The 15,596-nt window shown below is 40.5% G+C and overlaps 1 protein-coding gene across 2 annotated transcripts in view; it reads right to left on the bottom strand.

Annotated features, from left to right (window-relative positions):
* Positions 1–15,596, bottom strand: part of TBC1D4 (TBC1 domain family member 4) — a 241,368-nt gene that overhangs the window by 30,452 nt on the left and 195,320 nt on the right. For both annotated transcript variants that reach the window (XM_069758130.1, XM_069758129.1), the window contains 3 exons: positions 7,319–7,479; positions 5,452–5,661; positions 3,577–3,732 (listed from right to left, as the gene is read on the bottom strand). In XM_069758130.1, the coding sequence (XP_069614231.1) occupies positions 3,577–3,732; positions 5,452–5,661; positions 7,319–7,479 (527 nt within the window). The remainder of the gene's footprint in view (positions 1–3,576; positions 3,733–5,451; positions 5,662–7,318; positions 7,480–15,596) is intronic.

The following is a 15,596-nucleotide window of genomic DNA, read 5'->3' as shown; positions in this document are numbered from 1 at the left end:
TCCGATAATCCTAAACTACAAGGTACATTTTGTGTACATGTGTGCTCCAGGAGGCCATTGCTCTTACATGCATTAGTCTGGTCCATAACACACACTGTGACATTATATTTTAGGGGCAACGCAAATCTGGTTTTTATTTTTGCTGACAGATGCAAAAAACAAATTGAAGATATCCTATTTCAGTCTGGCTTAAGGACCAAACTTGAGTGAACGGATCTGATAAAATATGAACAGCACATGGATATTATCTGATTTATGTCCATGTTGTCTGTTTTCACTAACCAGGAACAGCTTGGAAATCTTCCATCAGATTATTTTGTGTAAGATAAAAACTGATGAAAGCCTCATGGAAAAAAACCAACACAAGGATTCAATACTAATAAAAATCTGATTCAGCCCCGAGATGAAAGAACCGTCTGTTTTTATCGTCGGAGAAAAAAAAGTGTAAATTAGGCCCAAAATTGAATTCACACATCCTCATATGGTCCATGTATGGCCTGAAATGACCAATTGCTATCCTGCAAACCTCCAGACCCAAATTAACAGCTTCCCCGACATATATGAGACTATTAGTGCAAGGCAAGCGATCTGTAGGCCTGTGCCATCCGTATACGACTGTATGGGACAGGCAAGTAAATTTCACCTAACATGGTTAATGCGTGGGTTAGTGAATATGACTTTATGCACCGTGCAAAGAAATAAAAGTGTGGTGGTGTACTGTATATTATAGTGTGGCTGCACCCCAACAATAATGTGTTTTGGTTATTATTCATTACTATTTTGCTATCTTCTGTAAGTCCAGATATCACTTGTAGTCAAACGTCTCATTAATGGCACAGCAGACTTACAATTTTCCTGAAATCACTGTAAAATTGCTGCGTTTTTCCGACATATACATATAAGAAAAACAGTGTTTTTACGGCAAAGTGACAGGTGTGAAGACAGCAAAGCCAAACTTAGCACAGCTGAACTGTGTTGTGTCCTGCTCACTCTCTGCTTTATCAGCCAGCCTCCTGGTGTGCAGGACACAGCAGAGCTGAACAGACACAGCAGAGCTGAACATAGCAGCCACTGTATCTCAGTAAGCTGAGAAGACAGCATCTCCCAGTATGTGATCAGCAAGAGCTACAGAATGGCAAACCCTACATGAGTGGTATATAAACAGTAGGACAGCAGCAAACTGTGGGGGGCAGAGAAGGAGGCAAATGCACATTTGACCAATCACAATATAACCATAGTAGGATGAATAAAATAAAAACGTAGGATAAACAGAGCATGGGGGCATCATTAGGGGGTTGATATCTTCAAAACTGAACAAATTGGAAAACAAGTTGTCTTGACACATAAGATTAGTCTGTGTTTGCGGTCTGCCCCTGTTCCTCTTGAGCCGCTGATTTGTTTGTTTGGGGTGTGGGATGAGGAGGCTTGGGATCATTATGTTGGTATTTTTTTTATGGGAGACGCTCTTTATGGCACGGAAGGTACTGGCATTATGGTGGATGGGGGGCTCATGTCCCTCCCTTAGAACCTGGATTGAGTTGGTGAATTCGGTTATCCCATATGAACGCACATTCTATCAAAATAGAGGATGTCCGGGTAAATTTGGTAAAATCTGGGATAGGTGGAACTCCTCTCACCTTACTCTATAAAATTCACAATGATCCGGTATTAGTGCAGGGGGTTTGGTTTCCCGTTTCTGAGGGCATCGCACAGGGAGGAAAATATAAAATATGAAACATAGTGTTAAATGGCGGAATAGTAGTAGTTACTATAGATATAGTTTTAGTTGTAGTTTAGGAACTTTATATATTTATAGTTCCATATTTCCATTTATATGGTTCACGTGATGAAAATGATCTCATATACACAGTCGTTAACCCTTTTTTTTTTTTTTCTTTCTTTTTGAAAATTTCATAGACTATAAATGTCATTCTGGATATGAATAGGGGCGAGCACCCTACTTTACATATAACAATGTATGCTTTGTATTATATGCAATAATAACAAGTACAAATGTGTATATTGTATAACTTTATTTTATTGGTTAATAAACGAATTAAAAAAAAAAAAAAAAAAAGATTAGTCTGTATGTACAGAATTATGACACCACATATGATTTTAGGAATAACTCTTTAGGGTATGTCCACACGTCAGGATTTTCTAGCAGAAATTTCCTGACAAAAACCGGACATTTCTGCCAGAAATCCGCGTGCGTTTTTTTCGCAGTTTTTTTGCGCTTTTTTTGTGTTTTTTCCCAATGCATTGAATAGCGGGAAAAACACTAAAAATCCGCAAAATTAATGAACATGTTGCTTTTTTTACCGGGATGCGTTTTTTTTGCGGAAAAAAACGCATCATGTGCACAAAAATTGCAGAATGCATTCTAAATTATAGGATGCATATGTAGGCGTTTTTTAATGCATTTTTATATCGTTTTTATCGTGAAAAAACCTGAATGTGTGCACATACCCTTAAACTTGCCTACAAAACTTATGACATGCCCTTCATGAATATACTTGTATATAAGCCGACCTGATTATAAGCCGAGGCACCTAATTTTGCCTCGAAAAACTGGAAAAGCTTATTGACTATAGAGAGTGTAAGCCGGGTATGCATTGTCCCCTAATCACTATTCTGGTGTGCATGGTTCCTCATCACCATCCTTGCCTGCATGGCTCCTTATTCCTATCCTTGTCTGCATGGCTCCTCCTTTCCATCCATGTCTGAATGGCTCCTCCTTCCCATCCTTGTCTGAATGGCTTCAGATTCCCATCCTTGTCTGAATGGCTCCTGATTCCCATCCTTGTCTGCATGGCTCCTCCTTTCCATCCATGTCTGAATGGCTCCTCCTTCCCATCCTTGTCTGAATGGCTCCTCCTTCCCATCCTTGTCTGAATGGCTCCAGATTCCCATCCTTGTCTGAATGGCTCCAGATTCCCATCCTTGTCTGCATGGATCCTTAGTCCCATCCTTGTCTGCATGGCTCCTTAGTCCCATCCTTGTCTGCATGGCCCTTAGTCCCATCCTTGTATGCATGGCTCCTTATCCCCATCCTTGTATGCATGGCTCCTTATTCTGTAACTGTGTGCGTGCTGTAAGAGAAGTGAATATTCATCGCCAGTGCATTGAATATTCATTTATCTTTAGCAGCGGGCACAGGCTTTAGCTGCAGCAGCTGGCTCCGGCCTCCTGTGACTCGCTGCTCCATCACTCTCCCTCCCCCGCCGTAACTGGGACAATGACTCATGTATAAGCTGAAAAGCTTGGCTTATAGACGAGTATATACGGTAATTATTTGTCTCCCTAAAAAGAGAACCTGGCACTTCATCCTTACCCACACCAAGCTCATATTTCAGAACTAAGGGGATGTAAGACATGTTAGCCTCTTGGAGATGCTCAGCAGTAAAGAATATTAGTAAGGTTACAACATATACCTATGCAGCCTATAGAGCATGCAGTGTTCAGAGTGTCACACATAATCTGTCTTAGAGAAATGGAGTCTTCTCAAAAAGATGTTGCACTGTATTACCAACAAGTGTTAATAATTCTAAACACAAGCATCTAAAATGTCAGTACCTTCTTTTAGTGTTGCATATATCTCTTCCATATCAAACCGGATCTTAGTTTTGCAGTTTAATTTCTTATCCCATAGACTTGAGACGTCTTTTTGACACATTCCAACTTCCTCATAATCAAGCTTTATTTTTCGAGACTGCAGCTCATCTCTGCTAGCTGGGAATTAAAAATTAAATAACAATAATAATGAGAACAAGGAACACAGAAAAAGGAAAGACATCTATGGAGCGTTCACATGTGGTGTTTTAGGTGCTTATTGTTATAAAAAAAGGATATTTAACTATACAAAAAATGCATCAAAGTCCAGCATGTGCATTTACCCTAAAAAATACCTGATTCCTATTGTCAATACACAATGTACTTATGGCTATATGCCTTCGCTAAATGCCACTGAGATAGATCTTAAAGGGAACCTGTCACCCCGAAAATCGCGGGTGAGGTAAGCCCACCGGCATCGGATGGGCGTCTCCGGTCCGCTGCGGCGCCTCCCATCTTCTTTCCATGACGTCCTCTTCTGATCTTCAGCCACGGCTCCGGCGCAGGCGTACTTTGCTCTGCCCTGTTGAGGGCAGACAAAGTACTGCAGTGCGCAGGCGCCGGGCCTCTGACCTTTCCGGCGCCTGCGCACTGCAGTACTATCCTCTGCCCTCAAGAGGGCAGAGCAAAGTACGCCTGCGCCGGAGCCGTGGCTGAAGATCAGAAGAGGACGTCATGGAAAGAAGATGGGAGGCGCCGCAGCGGACCGGAGACGCCCATCCGACCTGACCAGCAGCGGGACCGCCCCTGGGTGAGTATAATATAACGTCTTTTTCTCCTTTTTCAGGATACATCGGGGGCTTATCTACAGCATTACAGAATGCTGCAGATAAGCCCCTGATGCCGGTGGGCTTACCTCACCCGCGATTTTCGGGGTGACAGGTGCCCTTTAAAGGTTCGAGTGAGACTGGCTGTTACCCATCGGGTCATGTGACAACAGTGCATTTAATTCACCATAAGTCATAGCCATCAATAGATGCTAATCAGCTAATAATTTAATAGTTGTATGGGCAGTAAGGTGGCTCAGTGGTTAGCACTGTTGCTTTGCATACACAGTACATATGTGGTTCTCGTGTGACCATTCAGAAACAAAAACCTATAGAAGTGAAACACAACTAATAAATAACATTTAAATATTTATTGATATTTTTATAAAAACATATAAATACAATAGCCCCGTATCATTACTTTTGAATGCTGCTATTTGATTGCCAATTCTATCATTTTCCCCAACTTTTAACTTTTGGTATTTATTTGAAATTATGAAATAATTATAACAATTACAAAACATTCAATACGTTTCCTTACCTTCTGAAAATAAAAATTAAGAGTCATATATTCCATGGAAGCACAAAAGATTAAAAAAAAAACAAGGATATTATCAATGGGCTTTAATACCAGTAAGTTACAATATGTTTTGATAATCCAAAGATTTATGCTGAAGGCCTGATGATAAGCAATGTGATTGTTTGCGATCACACTTCCTAATGATCAGTAACTTCATGCTTCCACAAACCTGTTGGTCAGGGTGGTGCTCAGAGCAATGTATTATGACAACATTACCCCTTGCCAGAGACCTGTAGGGTAAGGGGATAGTATTGCAGAAACATAATACTAAAAAATGTCCAGCACTATACAACAAAAATGAATTCTCAGAATAACATTATGACGAGAGAAATGTTACAATGACTTTTTGTTCTTATGAGGAACTTGGGATCATTGGGCATACAGACTGTACGAGACACCAATGCTGAAACACAATGTATGAACATAGATCATTGTAAAATATCTAACGTTTCTACCTATGTAGTTTCACCTTACATCACATTTAGAACTAACCTTCAAGTTTCAGGTTCTCCTTTTCCATTCTCAGTAATAAAATCTGTTGATGGATTGCTTTCCTCCATAACCTCTGGAGATGTTCAGCAGTCCGCTTCCCATCAGTGCTGTCAGCAGCATTGTCGTCCTGTAGAAGGGATGTCAGAGGGTCCTCTTCCATGGTTGGAGGAAAAGGAGATAAAGGTAGCAAATCATTCCCATCTATGTGATCTGAAATAATGGAGACACAGAATATCCAGTATCATTTCCACCGGATCAAACATTACAAATCAGAGGTCACAACATTTTCCAGGTGACTGGTGTGGCGTCCTTGTGAAGAAAGCCTACATTCTGTCATGGAACAGACTTCCTGTTTTCTGTATAAACATGCTCAGACTTCTGGTTTTAGAGACACGTTTAGATCTTTTTTTAAGCTTCTGGGTGTAATTTAGAGCGTAGACAACAAGTACACTCCCAGAGCATTAAACAGATCCAGACCAGGCCATGTTCCATGATCAGGCACATTTTTTTTTCATACCTGCAGTTTCAAGAGCTGTAAAATAAAATTCCAATTTGAATATTTAAATAATTTTTCCCACTTTTTTGTTATGCATGGGGACTAATTTTTTAAAGCCGTTTTTACATTCTTTTTTCCTCGACATTGAGGAAAATGTAAAAATTCAAAATTTAAATACATTTTTATTATCATGCATTTCCACTGGTAACGTACATACAGCAAATAGAAAGGCAGAGATGGTAATAGACTAGCTCTGCCTTCTAGCTCCCCACTCCTGCTTGATTTCAGTGCAGCTTTGGATGATGTTTTAGACAGAACTGTCGTGACATTTATATGGGGACTGCCCTGATGTTTTAAGTCATTGTGTGGTTTGCAACTTTTTGGAACATTTAAAAAATATACAGTTTTTGGCAAAATTTTGTCCAAATCCACAATAATTCTATATAGTCACATATTAGCAGTAAACATGAATTTTGCTTACAAGATCTTCTTCTCTGGGAGATAGCTGAGAGTGGGGGTGATCTGAGTTGTGCTCAGAGGATTCTGGGTGAACAGAATAGTCGGCTTGTTTTGCCGTTTTGACAATGCACAGAATTCAATTAGGCCAATCACAGACCTACATAGAATTAAGAGCTTGTTTTAAATATAAGGGGGAGTTACCAGTGTGATGTGTAATGGTTACCAGTGTTACCAGTATGATGTGTAATGGTTACCAGTGTGATGTGTAATGGTTACCAGTGTGATTTCTAATGGTTTCCAGTGTGATTTGTAATGGTTTCCAGTGTTACCAGTGTGATGTGTAATGGTCGCTCCTTGCTCTCTTGATCTCACTGTGTGGTTATAACTGACACATCTGCAGATTCCTCTCAGCTTCAGCCTCCATATCACAGGTAGACAGGGTTGCAATATTGTTATAATACAGCAGAGCTCAGAGAGAAGCAAAAAAATCTGTTTGCAAGAAGACAAATTTCATTTCTCCTATTCTGTGTTAGTAACTTGTCTCACACTGGTAACTCTGTTCATGTTAAATAAGCTCTGGAGGCAGAGTTATCTTCCAGGCAGCATCCTCCCCAGAGCCTGGAAGACGTCATTTATATAAAGTGATAAAAGATGATTTCTCAGTAACAAAGCATCTGCTCTGATGCATAAAGGTATCACTCTCCTCAGCAATAACCTCTATGCCCACATAGTTTAGATAGGTCAAATGTGCTGACAGACTTCATTTAATAACTGCTCTAAAAGTTGTCAATAAAAATATATGTATGTTGCTTAGCTATGACATGTGACTGCACAAAAAAAGCTTTGGTAACAAAAAGTGGATAGCAAGTATATAAATCACCAATTCCACACAGAACACATTACCTGTCATACCTGTATGCTGCATATCTGAAGGGGAATTAGTCATTGGTGAAGCCACTCGCAGGAAAATCCGTTGTCGCCACGAAATTCGGCGTGGTGTGACTGGAGTACCAGAAGCACTTAATGAGTCATTACTGCAGGAAGAGAAAGTCCTCCTTCTACCTTCACATTCACTGTAATAAAACACCAGGTTTAATATTTTTGTAAATGAATACATGATACAGGAGACCTTGGAGTTTATTGTAACAGCCCCTGAAGTTCGTATTAAGCAAATTAGAATAAATTACATTTTGATCTTGTAGACAGCAGTTTTCAAGCATATTGACCAGATACCATAGTGTCCACAGGTTTCTTTATACTATTTTATCTTCATGTATTTGGTAATAGGGTTGTCTTATGAAAACAACTTTTATGTGAATGGAAGCCAAAAGGCTTCTGTAAAACCTCCACCCCAATGTGTGGAAACACTACTGACCAAATATTTCCCCTGCAGCTGCAGTAATGCATGGTCAGACCTGGTCTGCCATTGTGGTGCTCCTTTTTTAAAAAGCTATCCCGAGTGGGAATTAAAACAACAGGAGAGATGATGAATTCTAATATTTTTTGTGGGACTTAAACTGATGCCAAAGTGCAGTATTCATTCGATGTGGTTCTTTTTTTTTTTAAGATCTGTCATCATCTGCTTTTCATTAAATTAGGGTTAACATTATTTTCATACAAGCGTAATATGGGAACAATCTAAACTTTAACCCTCCGTCACATACAATATTCGGACTAACGAGTTCACATACAATGTGCCTGTCAGGCGCCTGCTGGAAAAATACCTATAATATCTAATGTTTGCCATTTCAGTGCTCTAAAAGTGATCAGTGACCTTCATAGGGATGTAATAAAAGAGACTACACATAATCAGTTGCAAAAAAAAAACATTTAACATAAAACTAATAACTATGAAATACAAACTTTTCAAAACTCCCGCCAAATAGTCCCCAGTTCGACTCTCTCAAAAAAATGTACAAAGAAAATTTTTGAACACAAACTTAATTTTAAGGTACCTTAAGTACTATTAAAAACATATTCAATCAGAAGTAGATGCTGAGGTTTCCCCAGAAAAGTCACACTTGCAGAGCAAATAGCAAGAATTACACACCATTTTTGCATGTGTCAGGCAAATTGCTTTATGACATTTGAGACATTCATAATTTGAAAGCCTTCTGGTTCCGCTTTCCGTTTGGCAGGTGGTGCATCTCCTTCTTTTGTGAGGTGGTGCAGATGGTGACTTTTCACCATCATCTTCTGGGCGGAACCTTTTGAGCTGAACTTGAAGGCGAGAGGGGATACCGATTGTTTTCACGCTTCTCCTGCGTAGCTCTCCAAGTACTAGTTCATGGGCCAATTTTTTCAGATACAATCGTCTACGGAGTGGTTCAAGCTTGTTTTCAAGATAAATTACTTGTGAATTTATACCACCCAAATTCAACATAGCAAAAAATATGACCATTGGCCAGCGTTTGATGTTTCTGCTGACGTTGAAAGTGGAGCACATCTTATCTGCTGTATCCACACCCCCTTTGGTGGCATTGTAAAATGTAATTATTTCCAGTTTTTTTTCTGCCCCAGTCCCAGGATCGATGGCAGCATCATCATGAAGTGTTGATAGAAGAAGTACGATTTTTTTGGCATGTGGTACATAGGAAACTAAAGCCTTTCCATTATGGAATGCAAACATACTGCTGTACTGTTGTCTCTCTTTCACACTTACAAACTGTGGCGGCAATTCCCTTTTGTTTTTTCTTACAGTTCCCACATATGACAGCTTCTGAATTTTCAGATAATCAATCAGATCACAACTTGTAAACCAATTGTCAGCTGTAATATTGCGACCCGATCCAAATAAGGGTTCAGCCAGTCTTTTTACAACATCAATGGGTTTGTTGCTCACACAGTAAGGACCTTCTGGTTGTTTTCCTGCATAAACTTCCAGGTTGTAAGTGTAGGTCTTACTGGCATCAACAAGGGCATAAATTTTTATTCCATATTTGTTTGGCTTTGATGGAATATATTGACGAAAGGCACATCTACCACGAAAACCAGGGAGCATTTCGTCAATAGTGAGATTCTCTCCAGGGTAATAACTTTGTTTACAGTTTACAACAAATCTTTGAAATATATCACGAATTGGAGCAAGTCGGTCATGTGTTTTGCGTTCGGTTCGGGTAGTTCTGTCGTCAAACCGAAGGCAACGAGTTAGAATCTTGAATCTGTTTATGGACATAACAAGGCTAAATTTTTCAACTCCATCCCCATCTTTACCCCAAAGTTCCTCCAAACTTTGTCTATTTGCCCTATAAGCTCCTGCAAGGTACAGTAATCCAAAAAAAGCACGCAGTTCTATTTCATCTGTGGGCTTGATGGTTCTGTTGCAGATGTACTTGTCCTTTATAATGTCTATATATTGGTTGGTATATGTGACAATAGAGTCCAGAATGTCATCTGTAAATATACTGTTCCAGCATTCAACTGCAGTTTTTGCATTACGTGCAGTTCCTATTACTGCAGGAAGGTGAGTAATAATGTTTAAAGGTTCCCTACGTTTTTTTCTGGAATGGCTTCTTGTTCCATTTAGTATTTTTATCTTTTCCAATATAATATGATCCAACTTCTTCATCCTCACCACTGTCACCATCTTGCTCTGTTTCAGAATCCAGGACACATTCTTCCACCTCATCATGAGAATCAATCTCACTTTCCTCTCCTAAATCCTCATTCAGTGTGAGGTCTCTATCATCTAACAGCATGTTTGTTACTTCCTCAACATCAAGTTGTTTGGATAAATTGTACATTTTCCTCTCCATTTCAGCAGATAATCTGAAGCAAGAGAAGGAATATGTTAGGGAACTACTGTATATGCCTGAGCAGCACACTTTCTTTTATAAAATCTCCCTTATTTCTATGAAATATCCTCACATTTTGTGCTATACATTCATAAAACAAGCTAAATAAACTATTGTGATGAATAAAAACATAAAATACCAACCTTACTGAATGTGACGTATTCACATACAATGAGCCTGAGAGATCTGTGCAGCTATATCCTCTCCCCTGAAGCTCTGAAATCCAACTGTGATATCAGGTTTCACAGACCTTCAAGAGACAGGAGACTACCTGGAGGGAGGGGGTTTCCTCACAATCTGGTGAGGAAGGAGAAATGAAAGTAAAAGAGAAGCACCTGTCAGATCAGTTGTATGTGACGGAGGGTTAATAATAGTCTATGCTGCACTATTAAGATAAAAAAAAGGTTGGTGTTTTTTTTTAAGAATAGTGTAGGGATTTTTGTGTGTTCCTTTATTTGGCTTCTGTTATACCTGTATTAGTTGATGTTCCTTATCTGATTTGTCTGCTATATTGATTCCTTCTTCCCCACTGATATTGTTCCCCAAACGCAGACTACATTTCCCAAAATGCCAGAGTCCCAGCAGAGTATGAGTATATCCTATGTGATGTATACAGCAGTCTCAGTGTATCCTATGTGATGTATACAGCAGTCTCATTGAATTCTATGTGATGTACAGGGTGGGCCATGTATATGGATACACCTAAATAAAATGGGAATGGTTTGTTATATCAACTTCCTGTTTGTGGCACATTAGTATATGGGAGGGGGAAAACTTTTCAAGATGGGTGGTGACCATGGTGGCCATTTCGAAGTCGGCCATTTTGGATCCAACTTTATTTTTTCCAATGGGAAGAGGATCATGTGACAAATCAAACTTATTGAGAATTTCACAAGAAAAACAAGGGTGTGCTTGGTTTTAACGTAACTTTATTCTTTCATGAGTTATTTACAAGTTTCTCTTTGTTTACAGCTATTGAGCAGAGGTTAACACGTGAGGAGCGGATAGAAATTGTGTTGATGACTGGTGAACGCAGTACTCGGGCCATTGCAGCAGAATTCAATGCAAAACACCCTACACAAGAAAACTGTCACCATTCCCATGTTATTTAGGTGTATCCATATAAATGGCCCACCCAGAAAAGTTTGCCTCATCACTGAACATAATGTTCTGTGTAAATTGAGGGTCCTGTTCAAATTTTTGTTTCGCCCATTCTGCAAATTCAGCGCGCCGATCTGGCATCAGTCGAACATCCCTTCAGCAGATATTAAAGCAGCACACCAATAAATGAAAAAAATGATGCAGCCCTTGAGGATTGCTAAAGGTTCACACTTGGGACTGAAACGTCGCACATTGGCCAATAAACTGCATCATTTTTTTTTTCATTTATTGGTGTGCTGCCTTCATTTTTCTTGTTCTCTTGGATAGGTTTGGTATATACATGGAAGGTTTGCAAGCTTTTGTATTTTTTTGTGCTGCTTTTTGTTTTCTATTTTTATTCAGATATTAGCTACTCACAAATGGCACCCTTACAAAATCCAGCTGCTGCAGTATCTCAACGAGGATGACCCAGATCGGTGCGCTAAATTTGCAGAATGGGCAAACCTTGAAAAGTTTTCCCCCTCCCATATACTAATGTGCCACAAACAAGAAGTTGATATCACAAACCATTCCCATTTTATTTAGGTGTATCCATATACATGGCCCACCAAGGTGTATCCATATACATGGCCCACCCTGTATATACAGCAGCTTCAGTGTATTCTATGTGATGTAAAGACAGTAGTCTCAGTGTATCCTGTGTAATGTATACAGCAATCTCAGTGTACATGTGAGATGTATATGGCAACATCTCAGTGCATGCTATGTGGGACAGGGTATCCTATGTTCTGTATATAGCAGAGTCTCAGTTAATCCTATGTGATGTTTATACAGCAGTCTCAGTGTATCCTATGTGATATATATAGTAGTCTCAGTATATCCTATGTGATATATACAGCAGTCTCAGTGTATCTTGTGTGATATGTACAGCAAAGTCTCAGTGTATGCTATGTGGGACAGGGGATCCTATGTGCTTTATTTAGTTTCAGTTAATCATATGTGATCTTTAGAGCAGTTTCAGTGTAACCTATGGGATCAGATACCAGCACTGCTTAGAAAAACTACAACTCATCACAAAAATAATATCTTACATCTGATCTAATCAGATTACAAGACAGATGGTAATCAATTTTTTTATTCAATCTGTATTCCCCAAATCCAAATACAGTCAAATAATGGATTATGGATCAGTCAGTGTGAGCTGCAATCAGTACTGCTCCTAACAATATTGACTAAAAAATTAAATGAATAAAATAAAAAACGTGTACATTGGAGTCCCCTTTAAAGGAATCATAGAGATGACATTACTAGAGTCAAAAGTGACTTTTATGACACCATGATCTTTAGTATTATAGCTTGATATAAGCAAGAAATACAATGCGGAATTCTAGAAATCTAAAAAACAATGGGCCCCATCCATATACACTAACACTTAGGCAGACAAATATTCGGAGCAGTTGCAAACAGAAATTAAAGAATCAGCCCTTATGTGTTGCTTATTAGGCTACACCCATTTCCGCAAAGGCACACTCCATTGCAGTGAAGCCAAGCCCTCCTTGCATGACATGGGGTATGACAAATTAAATACGGTAAACTACAAAGCAACAAAAAAAAAATTACGACGCATTCAGCTTCATAAATCAACACTACAAATATATTGCAAACAATTGCATGAAAAACATTCCCGCTTTAGCCAACTAGATTATTATTATTTATCCTTGGCCAAGCAAAAAAATTGCCTCATGATATATATATATTTCTATAATATTATGGGTTTTCTAGAAAAATACCGTTACTAGTCGTCAAGTCACTTTCTTCACTTGTGCTGCAAATTCCTACAAATCTACAACATTGCAAGGAAGCCCAGTTTTGGTTTTCAGTAAATCTATGACCTGCACACAGTGTTTCAGGCTTTATCTCCTTCTCAATAGTTGTGGCTCACACACCAAGTCAACATTTTATGCTTGAAAACTTGTATAGGAATAAAAAGAAGTACATACAGTACAGGATAGCGCCAAGAGACTAGGATACAACACTGAGAAGCCAGCATCCAACACAGATATTATTACTGAGCCAGCCATATGAACATATTTAAAAGGAAGCTGTCAGTCGATTCATACTACCCAAACCATGGGCAGCATGAATCGGACATTGGCTACATGATGGTTTTTCTCTACTGCTCCAGGTGATCACGTCTCTCCCATGTGTGTACATACAGTAGTATCTGTGTACATGGGGTAAGACCGTGCAGTGACCTGGAGTGGTGCGGGGAGCAGCCATCCAGGGGTAGTGACAAACTAGTCTTGTCTATTCACATAGTCCAGGCTGGCTAAGAGCCAGGCTCTGATTCATATTGCCCAAACCACGGGCAGCATGAATCGACTGACAAGTTCCCTTGACCATGTATTAAACAACATTCCAATTACTAAGAGGAATTGAATCATGCAAAATTAGTCAGTTTTATTAGTATTGCTATACAGGAAGAAAATGGTGAAATGTTCATGGTACTAACGTCAGCTGTGCAGTGACATGATTGTACTGCGGTACAACACACGGGAACCAACCATCCTGAAGGGCGTTTTATACAGCCTCAGCAGCAAAAGTGCAGCACAGCACAGTCGTCATATAAGGCTTTGTCCAATTTATTTTTTTGCAACGTCAGAGGAAGATATTACAGGTATTTCCCCGCACATATTAGGCCCTGTATGAAGCAAGGATCAGCAACCTGAACAACACGGATGGTGTGAAAGTACACCTCCCAGAATGCCGTGACTGAAGTAGTAAGTGTACAACAGCTGGAGTGCCACACACTGTCGGTACATGCTGGAAGTAGTAAGTGTACAACTGGAGTGCCACGTGCTGTCGGCACATGCTGGAAGTAGTAAGTTTACAACTGGAGTGCCACGTGCTGTCGGCACATGCTGGAAGTAGTAAGTTTACAACTGGAGTGCCACGTGCTGTCGGCACATGCTGGAAGTAGTAAGTGTACAACAGGTGGAGTGCCGCATACTGTCGGTACATGCTGGAAGTAGTAAGTGTACAACTGGAGTGCCACGTGCTGTCGGCACATGCTGGAAGTAGTAATTGTACAACTGGAGTGCCACGCGCTGTTGGCACATGCTGGAAGTAGTAAGTGTACAACTGGAGTGCCACATGCTGTCGGCACATGCTGAAAGTAGTAAGTGTACAACAGCTGGAGTGCCACACACTGTCGGTACATGCTGGAAGTAGTAAGTGTACAACTGGAGTGCCACGTGCTGTCGGCACATGCTGGAAGTAGTAAGTTTACAACTGGAGTGCCACGTGCTGTCGGCACATGCTGGAAGTAGTAAGTGTACAACAGGTGGAGTGCCGCATACTGTCGGTACATGCTGGAAGTAGTAAGTGTACAACTGGAGTGCCACGTGCTGTCGGCACATGCTGGAAGTAGTAATTGTACAACTGGAGTGCCACGCGCTGTTGGCACATGCTGGAAGTAGTAAGTGTACAACTGGAGTGCCACATGCTGTCGGCACATGCTGAAAGTAGTAAGTGTACAACAGCTGGAGTGCCACACACTGTCGGTAAATGCTGGAAGTAGTAAGAGTACAACTGGAGTGCCACGTGCTGTCGGCACATGCTGGAAGTAGTAAGTGTAAAACAGCTGGAGTGCCGCATACTGTCGGCACATGCTGGAAGTAGTAAGTGTACAACAGCTGTAGTGCCGCATACTGTCGGTACATGCTGGAAGTAATAAGTGTACAACACCTAGAGTGCCACATGCTGTCGGTACATGCTGGAAGTAGTAATTGTACAACAGATGGAGTGCCACATGCTGTCGGCACATGCTGGAAGTAGTAATTGTACAACAGCTGGAGTGCCACATGCTGTCGGCACATGCTGGAAGTAGTAATTGTACAACAGCTGGAGTGCCACATGCTGTAGGCACATGCTGGAAGTAGTAAGTGTACAACAGCTGGAGTGCCACACACTGTCGGTACATGCTGGAAGTAGTAAGTGTACAACTGGAGTGCCACATGCTGTCGGCACATGCTGGAAGTAGTAATTGTACAACAGCTGGAGTGCCACATGCTGTCGGCACATGCTGGAAGTAGTAATTGTACAACAGCTGGAGTGCCACATGCTGTAGGCACATGCTGGAAGTAGTAAGTGTACAACAGCTGGAGTGCCACACACTGTCGGTACATGCTGGAAGTAGTAAGTGTACAACTGGAGTGCCACGTGCTGTCGGCACATGCTGGAAGTAGTAATTGTAGAACAGCTGGAGTGCCGCATACTGTCGGTACATGCTGGAA

This window comes from Ranitomeya imitator, chromosome 3 (assembly GCF_032444005.1).
Source record: "Ranitomeya imitator isolate aRanImi1 chromosome 3, aRanImi1.pri, whole genome shotgun sequence".
Taxonomy (NCBI): domain Eukaryota; kingdom Metazoa; phylum Chordata; class Amphibia; order Anura; family Dendrobatidae; genus Ranitomeya; species Ranitomeya imitator.
The sequence above is the reverse complement of the archived record's forward strand: the minus strand, read 5'-3'. Positions and strand labels throughout refer to the sequence as shown.